A 13039-nucleotide genomic window follows, 5' to 3' on the forward strand; every position below is an offset into this window, starting at 1 on the left:
ACCTTCCAGTGGCAGACTGGTGTGAGAATGTTAAATATTGCATTAAGTTAGTTTTTACAGGGAAGGGAGAAGAATGATGCGTCAAAGTTAAATGTCCACTAAAATTGAAGTTTAGATAGTATGCATTCAGAAATAATTTTATTTTCCAGTAATGACAATATGCAATATCATGTAAGAAATGAAATTGAAGAATTGATCTTATTCTTCAAATACAGGATAGCTTCAATATTAAAATTAACATATAAATTTAGCATAAATCTTATTTCCCCACTCACGTCTGCTGAGTAAATGCACATAAAGAATGAATCACTGAAACAGTATACTGAGAGAATCAGAGTCATTTTTCAAAGATGTCAGCACAAATGTGAGGTGAGCCTGTTCACCAAGCATACAACAAATATTGCAGAGGTGGCCCTTCAGACCCACAGGCAGGGTAAGTCAGGGACCCCCAGAAAAGCAGCACAACACCAGCAGGGACAAGGCAAGGGATAGTTTGGCACAGGACATCCCCACTGTGCTGTGCTTACCCCTGCTGTCCCTCTGACTGTTCCCTTATCTATGGGTATGAGAGATACTGCAGAATGTGAGCATCACACTCGGGCTCTCCGCGGCATTCCTTTGAGGGAGAAATTATTATTGTTATTGTTTACATCATTGTTGGCCTTAACCACCTTGCCAGAGCTAGAGGTCAGCTAGTGGGGATTTGGCAATGTGCCTCTGGAGCAGCTGCCAGCCTCTGCAGAGCCCACTGCACAGGTCTCTGGTGGGGCTCCGACCTGGACAAGATGACCTGTGAGCAGAGAGAGCTTTCTGAGGCATTTCCCAGAGAGCTGACAGTGAAATCACCTGTCTGACAGGAGAAAAAGCTGTCCTGGGGTACCCAAAAGAGGCTCCTGAGGGGCTGCTCAGGCAGGGGCAGAAGCTGTGCAGAAGGCTCGATGCTGAAGGTCTCTTGCTCCAAGAAAGCCACAGCTGCACTGGTGTCCAAAAAAACACTTAAAAAAAAAACCCTTAAAAACCCCAACAACCCGTTGGACTCTGAGATCCTACAGAGACCTCACCAGGCTCAAAGCATCCTTACTGATGTTTGAATTTTTTTTTTTTTCTTTATTAGGGGTGTTCCTGAGCATCAATGCTTCCAGCCTCAACGCTCCCCATCCCGATGCGCTCTCTTGCTCAGCACGAAGCAGCTGCTCGGACGGGCAGATACCCTTGTTTGCCACAAGATGGAGCAGGAAACGCAAGGCTCAGGAGCAGTCGTGGTCAAACAAAAATCAGTGTTCAACATGAAAATTTGCATTACTTATTTCGAACAGAAATATATTTACTTAATTTAAGGAAAAAAATTGTCGATGGAGTCAAGAGTTATTTTATAACACAAGAGACAAGGATTATTTTAACTTGTTTCTTTTTTCAGAAAAATGGCTTGTCAAAAGAGATGGAATTTTAAAAATCATACAGTCAAATTTGCATTTTTCACCACAAGTGTGATAATAGTTCATTCCATGTTAGCCAAGGGTCATCTTTCTTTGAAAGATGTGTCCCAATGCCAGGATGCCAAAATTCATATTCTCTGAAAACCCACAGACCACAGAGGGTATGAGCTTTTGCAGGTATCACAGTTTGATCTTTCTGCTGAAGATGATTCAATATCTGTAGCAAAACAAGCACACAAACAAACAAGCAAAACAAACAAAAAAACTCCACTAAGATTTAATTTAAAGTATAGGGGATGCCTAAGATTTCTGCAGGCAGGAAATCTGCCCAAAACTGGAGCTCCAGGGCCTATCTGCTCTTATCTAGCCTTTGACAACTTCTCAGAAATGTGTCAGAGCAAAGCGTTTCACTGCCACCTGCCTTTCTCCTTGCAAGACCTATTTTACATATTACTTTTCTCTCTGGGGTGGCTGTAAGATGAATTTGTTCACAAATGCCATGTGAATGCAGGCAAATCTGTCAGCACACAACTGAAACCCTGCATTTAGGGAAACCCCAGATGCTTGCACATTTATGTTTCCGTAAGTGAATTCATTTTTTTCCTCCCTTCCCCTGCTTTTATGTCTTCGTAGCATAATCAATAAAATGCTTTTCTGAACAGGTTGGAAAGTTATGCAAGATAAAGTATCTTTCAGTTAATTTATCCCCGAAGGAAAATAAAGTCATTATTTTATTCTCCTTTTTGTGCGTATTCAGTACCTTTATAAAATGAAAGATTCATCATGTGCACAAGACTTACAGAACATGAAATGCCAAATGAGAACACAGGCATTTGTATCAACAATGACGCCAGATAACGTGCCTGATACACTTATATAACAGTTTTAAAGCCCATCTGCTTCAGAGTCCAACTTCAGGGTGGCCTCACCTTTTTTTGAGGTGTGGGACTAATCCCCAGACCTGAAGGACCAAAGAGACATTTCATCTGCATTCAGAGGTGTGTTTTGTAAAAAGTCAATTGTCAAGCATACATAGTCACTTGTGAACAGTTGAAAAAATGACACTAAGAGCTTAACAATCTTCTAAGTGGACATTAAACTTAGAGGCATTCCTCATCAGAAGCAATTCCTAATGTTACTCAGACACACATAAGATATGCAGTGTAATCAACGCATGCAATCATGCAATAAATTGTTCAAACCATTACTTTTCTAGGGGGAAAGGGGAGTTGTCATTTGGCTAAAAATTATTTTAAAGAAATGCCCATTATTACATCCTATTTCTGGTTCTTTTCTACTTCTACAGAATAGGAAAAAAAAAGATGCTTCTGAAGCATTGGGAGAGCCTTTTGTTTTCTGCTTTCTGTGATTGTAGCAAGCTCTGCTTTACTCAGCTGAGCTTGGAAATATCTGCAGTACAAATACAAGAGACCTCAGCTTCCCTGATGACAGCTTTTGCCTAATCTCAGTTGCAAGTTACAAGTCAGGGAAGCAAAACCAAGACTTGGAAAAAGAGGTTCCCCCTGACTGCAGCTGCTGGAGCTGGACATTTTAACCCCGGCTGAGAACTAATCAGCTCTCTATCTTCAGAACGTTATTTGCCCAGTATAAATTTCATAAACCAAGATCATCATCTTAGTTTATTTTTCTAGAGTCCTTAGCATGCTACATTAACCTGACAATGCTTAATCTGGTGTTCATTTCACAATACACTTCATGCAATTCACAGCTGTAATTGGTTTTACACTGACATTATACATTTTGACCTAGCCATGGGAAAAGAATAACTCTTAATAATATTTCTCTGAAAAGTGTCCAAGCTCAAACAGCACAGAAGCAGCTCATGCTAGTTGCATGTGTGTATTTCTTTCTTCTGCCTTTTCTTTCACTGCAAGGATGATCACTGGCATAAGACTATAAGGTCCTTGTTTTAGTCCATTTGCAATTGAACTATGTTTGCTTGATTTCTTATGTCCTGAGGAGTTCTCAATTATAAAACAGCATTCAAGTATTCTAGTTTAACATCCCCATTTTTCTGAGTTAAGGAACAAAGTAGACCTTGGGCTTCTGTTTCCATTATGAGTCTTCTAGAGTCCCATAACTGGCAGCCATAAAGTCTTCCTTTGCAACACACACTCAGCACTAAAGCCAGAGTATTGCTATTTGGCATTATCCAGTGAAGTGCAAGAAATTAAATAAGTTATGTCTTTATTGCTATAGTACAATACCAAGCAACTTTTGAATACAATTGCAAGAGTTTCGTAGAGCACATGTCCCTCCTCTTAGGGACCAGTAGTTCAGCTGCACTGTGAGTATCGCTTAGCTGTCACATGTCAAACGTCAGTCTAAGAAGATGTGTTGAGTATTCTTGAGTCTGAAGAATCAGACCTGTCCTCATATTCATCTTCTGTGTAAATTGGTTGCTTAGACACAATTGGGCATCCGTCATCAGGAATTGAAATCCTAGGATCTTCTGACGAGCGGGAAGGAAGAACAGGCGAGCTTCGGAAAACAGTGGCTGAGTTGCCAGAGAAAGGACTGACGTACTGGGACCGCAGCTGGTACTGCTGCTGCAATGTCATGGTGTTCCACAGGGTGACGTCGTTGGGCAGGAATGGGCTGGACTGGTTTCTTGCCAAAGTGTTCCTCAGCATCAGCGGGTAGCGTGGTGGCTGAGGGAAGGGGTGCTGCAAAGGTACGGCTAGAGGATTTGGCACAACATTACTGGAATCAGCAGAGAACCTCAGAGTGTCGGGAACCCTAAATGCCGAGCCCACAGACCACTTGGAAGATGAAATAGGATAGGAACTCAGTGTGTGTTCAAAAAGATGGCCATTGGAAGGCAAAACAAGACCATCCGATTCTGCAGAAGTTCTCTCTCCACTGGCCACTGAAGACCGGCTGGACAGGAGAACCTCTACAGCACTCACCAGGTCACCGCCACACCCCTTCAGGATCAACTCTAGCACAGCTGGCTTTTGGTTAGGGAAAATCTTTTTCAAGACTTCAAGTGGGGGTCTGTTTGCTTTCAAACTGAATGGTAAAGAAACTGTCCCAGAAGGACCTTCTATCAGGAGGTGGTTCTGCTCTGGGTGGTACTTGGGGCTCTCTGGACGGTTCTCTGTGTTCCCACCATTTTTCTGAACTGCAAAACCAACCTCATCCACTGAAACAATTTCAGGGCTGTCAGGGTTGAAACAACTTTTGGCTTTAGTCATGTCTGGGGAACTCCTTTGGTCTGTGTCTTTGTCACTGTAGGTCTCGGCATTGTCTGCTCCACTTGTATCACCCAGCCGCTCCTCATTCACGTCTGCAAAGAGAAGTCAGAGAAGTTAACAGAAAACTGAGGCCAAAAGCTTTTACAGAGATTTGAAGATGCTGTCTTCTTAAACTTAACAGACCAGGACTCTAAGGGGGAAAAGTGCTTTTTTTCTCAGAGATCCTGCAAAAATTAAGGTATCTTTGCAACAAGTCATGAGAATAAATCTGGAAAAGGATAATGTGATCTGATCTAGACATACTCTGTCTCATTCTCCCATGTGCAAGCAAAGAATGTGATCATTTTTCTGCTGCATCAAAAGTGCTACATCTATCCTTTCTCACTGGTTACAAGGCAGTAACACACCACCCAACTGCAAGATTTCTCAGAGGAACTTCAGCACTTTCACATCATAATCCTCACTAGCACCATCTCATTGTCTGTGAGATGAAGAGGGCACTTAGGAAATGAAAATTCCTCTGCAGCTCCAACAGCATTGATGGAACCTCTGCACTATGACTACAGTCTAAAGGTTTAAACAGTCTTCAAATAAATAAATAAATGTACTCCGGTTCTGAAGAAACTGGTCTCTCCCACAGAAATCAGTTCCTCCCACAGCAAGAATCGCAAATTTTCCTTTAAACCGTTAAGGATGTCTGATGCCTTGTCCCATCAAAACAGATATTCTAGAAAAGTCTGGTTTGGAGAAAACATCTGGAAGGCATTTGGTCCAACATCCTCTTCAAACTGGGAGCAACCTTAGACAAAGAGTAGGTTGCTCATGTGGCTGCTTAGCTGAATTTTAAATAATTCCAAGGAGGAGGAATTATTCCTCACAACCTCTCTTAGCAATTGTTCCAGGTACCTTGCTTTCTGTGTACTGAACTAAGAAGGATGAGAGCTGAGTATGGAGGTGAAAACAAGCCCATTGACCATCCTGTCTCCAGATGGACACTCAAAACTCTTTGGTAATGCCTGACCCGAGTATGGAACCCTTTGAAATAAGACTGCTTGTCAGCAAGCAGAAGGGAAGGATGCTTGCTTATGCAAAAGAGGATCAATGTATTTGCTTGAGATTGTACATCGTTATTTCCCAAGAACACACTTCTGCTGGCTTTCCTCATTGAGCACAGTGTTTACATTCATGGGAAGCAACAATACATGGAGAGAGGATTGTTGTCTAAGCTGCGGCTGACAGTCTACTTTAGCCACACAGGGTAGTGCTTTTGAATGTACAAATGAGAAGGACTATCCACAAAAAACAATACAGCTATTTTTCCAAGCCCCTGACAAATACCCCAACTAGATAAAGTTACTGTAAGAAGCAAGCAAAGGTTCCTAAAATGTTCTGATGATCCCACCTGCCCAACTGAGATGGAACCTGTTAGAGGTGTGCTAGCACCTGAGCCTCACTGCTCACCATCTCCGGCCTTCCTCTCACGGCAGGAACAGGCAGGGCATCTTCTCATCAGTAAGTGGGCTAAGTTTAACATTTAACAGATCAGCATGAAAAAAATACTTTTAATGGAATTTATCCAATAGAGAGAAAGAAGTCAGGATCTGAGCCAGCCTAAGCTGAGCAAGAAGCCACTATGCTCACCACAGTGGGAGTTATAAACAAAGAAGAGATCCTGGCAGAGCACAGCCTGACAGCGTGTGAGCATGGCAAAGGAAGATTCTCCTCATGAGGATGGCTGTGCCTGGCAGAAACAATGAGCCATCCTAAGAGATTTGGGATGCTGCTAATTTGGGCTGTGGAAGGTAAGTGTGTAGCTTAGGAGTACAGATGCTCTTACAAAAACCTCACTCCTTTCAGCAGGATAACCCATTTTGGGAACTGTTTTTTACACCGGTTATGCTGCCTGTTGAGTGCAAACAGGAAAGCAGTAACTCTGCACATTCTATATTAGTGAGGAGGCCATGTACATTTCCTCTTTCTCATACGTTCAGCGCATCAATCAGCATTAGCAGCCAAAGCAGAATGCAGAAATTGCTTGCCGATAGCAAACTGGCACCTGCATCCTTTTGAGGAGGTGCTAAGATACTGGCATAGCTCACCCTTTATTGAGAAAACGTGAGACTCACGCTACCTTTCCATTCTAATCCCTTCACTATGCATTTATTACAAATCTTGGTGAATATTTATATGTCCAAGGCTTAGTGGGCAGTCTGAGGACATTAAAATACCTTGTCCCTATCTTGACAGAGTTAGAGAGGCTGTTTAAGGAAGATGATAGCCTTAATTTTCACATAAATAAATTGTACTGGGGTGACTATATTACCATATTACCAAACGGACTGAAAGCAAGGAGAAAGTATTTCAGAATTACCTCATGCTGGCATTTACAGTGTATCCTTACGGGATGAGGCAAGTAACGCTGTGGAGAAAATATGTTAATTTAAAAAACCAACCAACCAACAAACACTCCCAGATCAGGTGAGGTATCTCAAATATATTCCCTGATCCTTACAAAATGTTATTTTCAGGATATTTCAGATTCATTTACTGTATCCTTTAAAATATCCTTGTGAGGCTTGCCTAAAAAAATTTTCATCAGATTCTGAAAACTCATCCCACTGAATTTTGCCTCTTTACCATCAGCAGACCGCACAGATGCTGAGCTTTAGCACAGGGGCAGTCTCCTCATACAGCACAGGTCACAGCGGCGCGTCTCACTGGGCTGCTACACTCCCGGGGACAGACCCGGAAAACGAGATTTCGTTGATTTTAAAGTCGCACGGCAGCTGGCGGCTCACCTGGCCGGCCCTGGGGCTGCCCTCGCTGGGGGCTGCGCTTTAACTGCTTTGAACACCCCCTTCCCGCCACGCTGAAGGCTCGGGGAGGATCAGCGTGCTCCGGGGAGTGTCCCCAACCCTTCGTGGGAACCGCCGCCACCGGGTTTTTCATTCGTTTAAAACTGGCCCAAAAATAGTCATCGTCAAATAAACAAAAATTTGTGAAGATGCAAAATAGTCATCGTCAAATAAACAAAAAATTGCGAAGATACATTGTGAATGTCCCTATGTGGACACTGAATTTTAGGAATATTATATGCATGTATTAATTACAAATGCTTGTATTTTCAGGTATAAAAATAATTTGGTATTTAGAACATACTGCTTCTCTACCAAAGCTTTTTTCCTTTTCATAATTCATAAGTTTTACATGAGGATATTCTCGGTTTCAAGAATGAAATCTCGTCCTCAGATATTTTTTACGTTTTTGGGCCTTTGGTTGTTATATTTTGTCCTGTGTGAGCTCTGAGGATTTTTGCTGTATTTCTGGTGCTGGCGGTGTTTGTTTGGTTTGCTTATTTTGGGGTTTGGGGGCGGTGGTGTTTGTTTTGTCTTTCTGTTGGTTTTTGATTTTGGGAGGGTTGTTTCTTTGTGTGGCTCTGGGGTTGGATTTTATGTTTTGTTTTTTATGGGGGGGTTATTTTGTCATGTGTGTGTGTGTGTGTGTGTGTGTGTTGAGGCTTTTTTTCCCCCAACAACTTCTATTTCAAATTGCCTGCATTTAAGTATCCAGCATTTGTGATTCCTAGGGAAAACTAAGGAAACTATTTTCCTACTGATATAAAAGATGGGGAGTATTCATCAAATAATACACATGCAGGGAGAGATACCAGCCCAGATCAGAGATGCAGGGCAAATGCAGATATGCATGAAACAGAACAGTGGGAGAACTGTACATGCATTTACAGTAAAATACAATACGAATTCAGCACAATATTTACCACAATTCTTCTTGACTATCTATACATTAATAATCATGGGTCAAATGTTGTAAAGCGGCCAAATACAAGCTGTTTAAGTTAATTACTTGTCTGGAAAACTTGTTCTAATATTTTGGAACCAAATTCCAAATTTGCTTCTTCGATATCCCACTGCTGAGTTCCTGTTAAAACAGCTTGTTCTTTGATTTTTAGGGCAGCTCTTTTCTGAACAGATTTTCTTGTATCTTGAAAGTACCTGCTTTTTTCCTTAGTCGTATTATTAGGACAGGCTGATACAGAACTAGTATAACTGCACATAAAGCTAAGGCTTTTGGTGGGGGCTTTTTTGTTTTCTTTGGGTTTGATTATTTTACTTTTGCTGTCTGTTTGGAAAGTGGGGTGTTTGTTACCTAATTTTGTTGTTAGGGCTTTGTTTAGGTTTTGGGTTTAATTACTTTCACTTCAGACTTTCTTCCCTATATTCGAAGATCTAAATACTCTGTAGGAAACTAAACACAGTACTCAAATTAACACAGAGACAGATGCACTGCATTAAGAAGCTGGCTCTGAAAATATCAGACAATGAATAAGGCATTATATTTACAAATCTTGGTAACTACTACTAAGACAAATATAACACGCACTCCTGTGGGCAGGGAAAGTTCATGAGCACGATATCAGAAGGAGGAATCATTCCAGGTTAGCAGAGACAGATGCAACAAGGGTAATGCAACAAGGGTAGTTTCAGAACTTCGCAACTGTCCCACTGAAATGGCCGATTGTAGCAGGAACAGAAGCAGACAGATCTGATTTTACCATACATCGGGAAATATCCCTTTGGCAGTGAAAAACTTTTCACGAGAATAACGTCCTCGGGGAGGAAGGGGTTGCGTGTGTGCTTTAGAAACCGGGTGGACAGGAGGCTTATCCTCTGTTTTTACGGCGATTTTAATACAGTTCATGGAAAGAGAGGAAAGAGAAAAGCCTGCCGCTCAGAGCACGCAGGATAACTGGAAATAAGCAAGTCATGTGGTTAAACAGTGTCTGGTGGAAGGCGGCAGCAGGAACCTCTAAGGAGACCATCTTCCACTTTGCTCTCATGCATTCTCATGTTCATAAAAAGTGGGGAGAAAAACCCGTCTGTGACAATCAGGGACGGGGGACACGCGGGTGAGGTCTGAGGGACCAGAAAGGCTCCCCGGTGGTGCCGGCGTGCCCCGGTCCCCCCAGCCCGGCCTCACCGCGGGCGGGGACGGGGGCAGGTGCAGCGCCGGCGGCCTTGATTTATGAAGATCTTCGTTATGTTCTGTAGTTTGTTTGTTTGTTTTTTCGCTCCGTAAAGCTATTATCAGAAAGTGCTGACTGGCTGGCAAGGAAGGATTTCTCATCAATACACTTTGATTGTATTTTGCAAAGAAAATGCCTGTTGCTTGGTAACATTTCACTTGAGCCTGACCTTCCCCAAAAGTTATTGCTATCAGATTCGATTTACACTCTCCTCCCGTGATTACTGTAATCTTTTAAACCGGGAAGTTCATACATCAGGGTGAAGGAACGTTGAGCGTGCAAGTTAATATCGCTCCTATCCGGCAGATTTATATGGTGCTGGCGGATGGGAACTTTCATTTTCTCGAAGAAGCAAGGCGGGTTTTTCCCCTTCTCTCGCCACCACCTCGGGCTTATCCCCCGCTACCTCCGCGCAGGGAGGGGGCCCCGGCCAGGCGCCGCCGCCTGTGAGGAGAGCGGAGAGCGTCTAGGACCAGTGTGGAATTTGGGGAGAGACCCCCATGCCTGGCCCTGGGCCGAGATGTGCGGGAGGGGGCTGCCGGAGGGCAGGCAGGGGGCACCAAGGGCCGGAAAATGGGAAGCGGGTCCCAAACCACCGGCATCGTCGCCAGAGCGTCGGACTCAGCCGTGTCGCCGCCTCGGGCCCCGTGTGTGTCCGCTGCGGTGCTGGAGGAGCAGAGCCCCACGCTGGGGCCCTGGCGGACTCCTCCGTGTCCGGACCGGCCCTACAGCCCACACGGGCCCCAGCACCGGGCTCGCCACTCTCGTCCCGGGGCACCGCGTAAAATTCTGTCACAACTCGTCAGCGGAGCGCCCTGGGCTGGCAGCGGCCCGCCTGCCGAACATCCCTATCGTGAAAGACTGTCAGCTCCGGCTCAGACAATGGACGGAACGCGACTGCGGTTCCGGAGCGTTAGTTTTGCCTCCGGCAAGGTGCACTACGGACAGGTCGCGTTCACAAGGTGCCCACTGCCGGTGGCAGTTTCGGCATCCCCCACCTCTCCCTCACAAGCTGCCCCGGACGCGACCCGCAGGAACAGGCCTGCGCAGTGAGGCTGGGTTGCCCCGCTCATCCCCTGCCAATACTCCCCTTTCCCCGGTCGTCATATCTTCGCAGAAGCCTCCCTGCTCCTGGCGCCGCTTTTGGTCCGAGGCTCTCTATGCAGGTCCTGTCCCGGACGAGGTCCCGCAGCCCGATGTCCGGGGTGCTGGGAGCCGGACCGCGACTCCGGGAGAGAGACCGGGAGAAGCAGGAAGACACACTGCTGTGATCCACGCGGGAGGCGGCCCCTTCCCGGCGGACCTGAGGAACGGGCCCCGAAGCGGCACGTCGGGGAGCCGCTTGGCAGCCGCGACCTTTGCGGGTCCCCTCTACTCGTCTCGGTGGACGCGATTCTGGCTGGCGAGCGGGCCGGTCGCTTTGCGGCTCCATGCTTTTTAAGAGTGACAAAGTGTACCCGACGGAATTCCTCTCCGTTCCCTTCCCACGGAGCCCGTCGGGTGAAAGGGAAAGCTTTTTCCCTCGTTCCGGCCCCATTCCCCAGAACCGAGAGCCGGGATCCCAGCCCTCCCTTTCCCTCCTGCCCCGGTAGCGCGGTGCCGGCCCGGCCTCACCTGCCTTGGGGAGCGGCCCCGGGAGCGCGGGGGGCGGCTCGGCGGCCCAGCGAAGGGCGGCGGCGGCGGCCAGCTCGGCGGGGGTCCGCGGCGGCGCGGCGCAGGGCGACGGCCCCGGCGGCGGCGTGGGGGGCTCGGTGCTGCCCGGCGGCCCGGGGAGGGAGCGCAGGGAGTCCGGGAGGAGGCTCTCCAGGCTTTCGTTGGCCTGCTGCCGGCGGAGCGCCACCTGCGCGGCCATCACCCGCTGCCTCTCGATGATGAGGATGCACTTCTCGCAGGTGCAGTCCTTGAAGCGGCAATAGCGCTTGTGGCCCTTCAGCCAGGACAGCACGCCGTGGTTGCGGCACCGGGCGCACTTCGGCGTCCGCTGCAGTGGAGCCCGCGGCGGCTGCGACACCGGGCCGCCCATGTAGAGGTACGGGGAGCCATAGCCGTTCATGCCCGCGGGAGGAGCCCGGCCGGCTCCGGCGTGGAGAAGGCCTCAGCGAGGGCGGGCGAAGGCCGGGGCGATGGAGGCGGGCGGCTCTGCCCGCGGGCTCTGCGGGAGGCGCGGCTCAGGCCCAGGCCGGCGGGGAGAGGCACCGCCCGCCGCGGTGGCACGGGCGGGCAGAGCGCGGCCGCCGGCCGGAGCGCCACTGCCACTGCCGCTGCCCGCGCCGCCCCGCTGAGCCCAGAGCCCCTCCGACCGCCCCCGCCCCCCGCCCGCCCCCCGCCGCCCTCCTTCCCCGGCGCCGACAGGGGAATGGAGGGAGAGTAAGATAGAGGGAGAGAGGGAGAGAGGGAGGGAGGGAGAGAGGGAGGGAGAGAGGGAGGGAAGCGGCGGCGGGGGGGTCCCTGCCCCGCCGTCGGGGCGGCGGCGATGCCCGTGCCGTGCAGAAGGGGTTCGTCTCTGAGCAGACCGGATCCCCGGCTGCTGCCACCCACGCCCTGGCCCCTCACGGCTCACGCCCCGAAGGCACCCGGGGCTGAGAGATGAGCGGGGTCTAGGAGGTTTCTCCGGGCTCTGCGCCGGCCCCGCCTCGAAAGCCCGCTGGGCTCGGCGGCACGGTGTTTGGCTGCTGCCGCCTGTGGCCCGGCGGCGCGAGGTAGTGGCGCAGGGTCGAGATCAAAGTTTTGCCAAAGTTTTCCCGAAGTTTTGCAACCGTAAAAAGATGCTCGGAGCAGGAGCTGTCCGGGACCAGGAGCTGCCCACAACAACTGGGCGGAATCGGGGTCGCGCCGCGGGGCTGGAGAGCCGCCGCAGGCACCTGCCCCGGTGGGCTCCGCTGCCTCTCCTGCATCCCGCGGCAAGACAGCTACCCAAACTAAGCGGGGGCTATAGAAAGGAATGTGAAATTCACAGCAAGTCAGGTTGCTTGAAACCTAAACGATAATGTCTGAAGTGGCAGACTTGTAGTGTTCTGTATTTCCGTACGCGGAGGGGTTTCTCGCTGAAACACGGATATTTTCCGTTGAATCAAAATGTAATATATTGGTGGAAAAAAACCAAAAGAGTTATATGCATTTTGGCTGGGAGGAAACAAATTATAAGCGTTCATCTGCCCGCGGCGTAGCGTCCGCGGGCGGGCAGGGGCTGCTGCTTGGACCCGGACCCCTTTCGTTGCCTCAAGACCTCCCTTGCTCTTCCCAGGCATTTTTCCACCATAACCGCTACACGAAATAAAGGTTTTAGCGAGGCTATGTAATAACGAAATCAGATTTAAAACTCGGGAAGTATTTCGCCGGAG

The 13039-nt window shown here is 48.2% G+C and overlaps 1 protein-coding gene across 1 annotated transcript; it reads right to left on the bottom strand.

Moving 5' to 3' along the window:
* Positions 1-3781: 3781 nt before the first annotated feature.
* On the bottom strand, positions 3782-11751 carry DMRT3 (doublesex and mab-3 related transcription factor 3). Its single transcript, XM_059492520.1, has 2 exons — positions 11313-11751; positions 3782-4746 (listed from the first exon to the last, which is right to left on the bottom strand). Exons 1-2 carry the CDS (start codon positions 11749-11751, stop codon positions 3782-3784), a joined length of 1404 nt encoding a protein of 467 aa, XP_059348503.1.
* Between the last annotated feature and the right edge of the window lie 1288 nt (positions 11752-13039).

Source organism: Ammospiza nelsoni, chromosome Z (assembly GCF_027579445.1).
Source record: "Ammospiza nelsoni isolate bAmmNel1 chromosome Z, bAmmNel1.pri, whole genome shotgun sequence".
Lineage (NCBI taxonomy): Eukaryota > Metazoa > Chordata > Aves > Passeriformes > Passerellidae > Ammospiza > Ammospiza nelsoni.

What these genes read in the sequence shown, in the direction of transcription:
- DMRT3 (XM_059492520.1), bottom strand. Translation starts at nt 11,751, where the DNA reads ATGAACGGCTATGGCTCCCCGTACCTCTACATGGGCGGCCCGGTGTCG. An exon ending in GGGGCCGCTCCCCAAGGCAG is followed by an intron (nt 4,747 to 11,312) that starts GTGAGGCCGGGC and finishes TTCTCTTTGCAG; the next exon opens with ACGTGAATGAGGAGCGGCTG.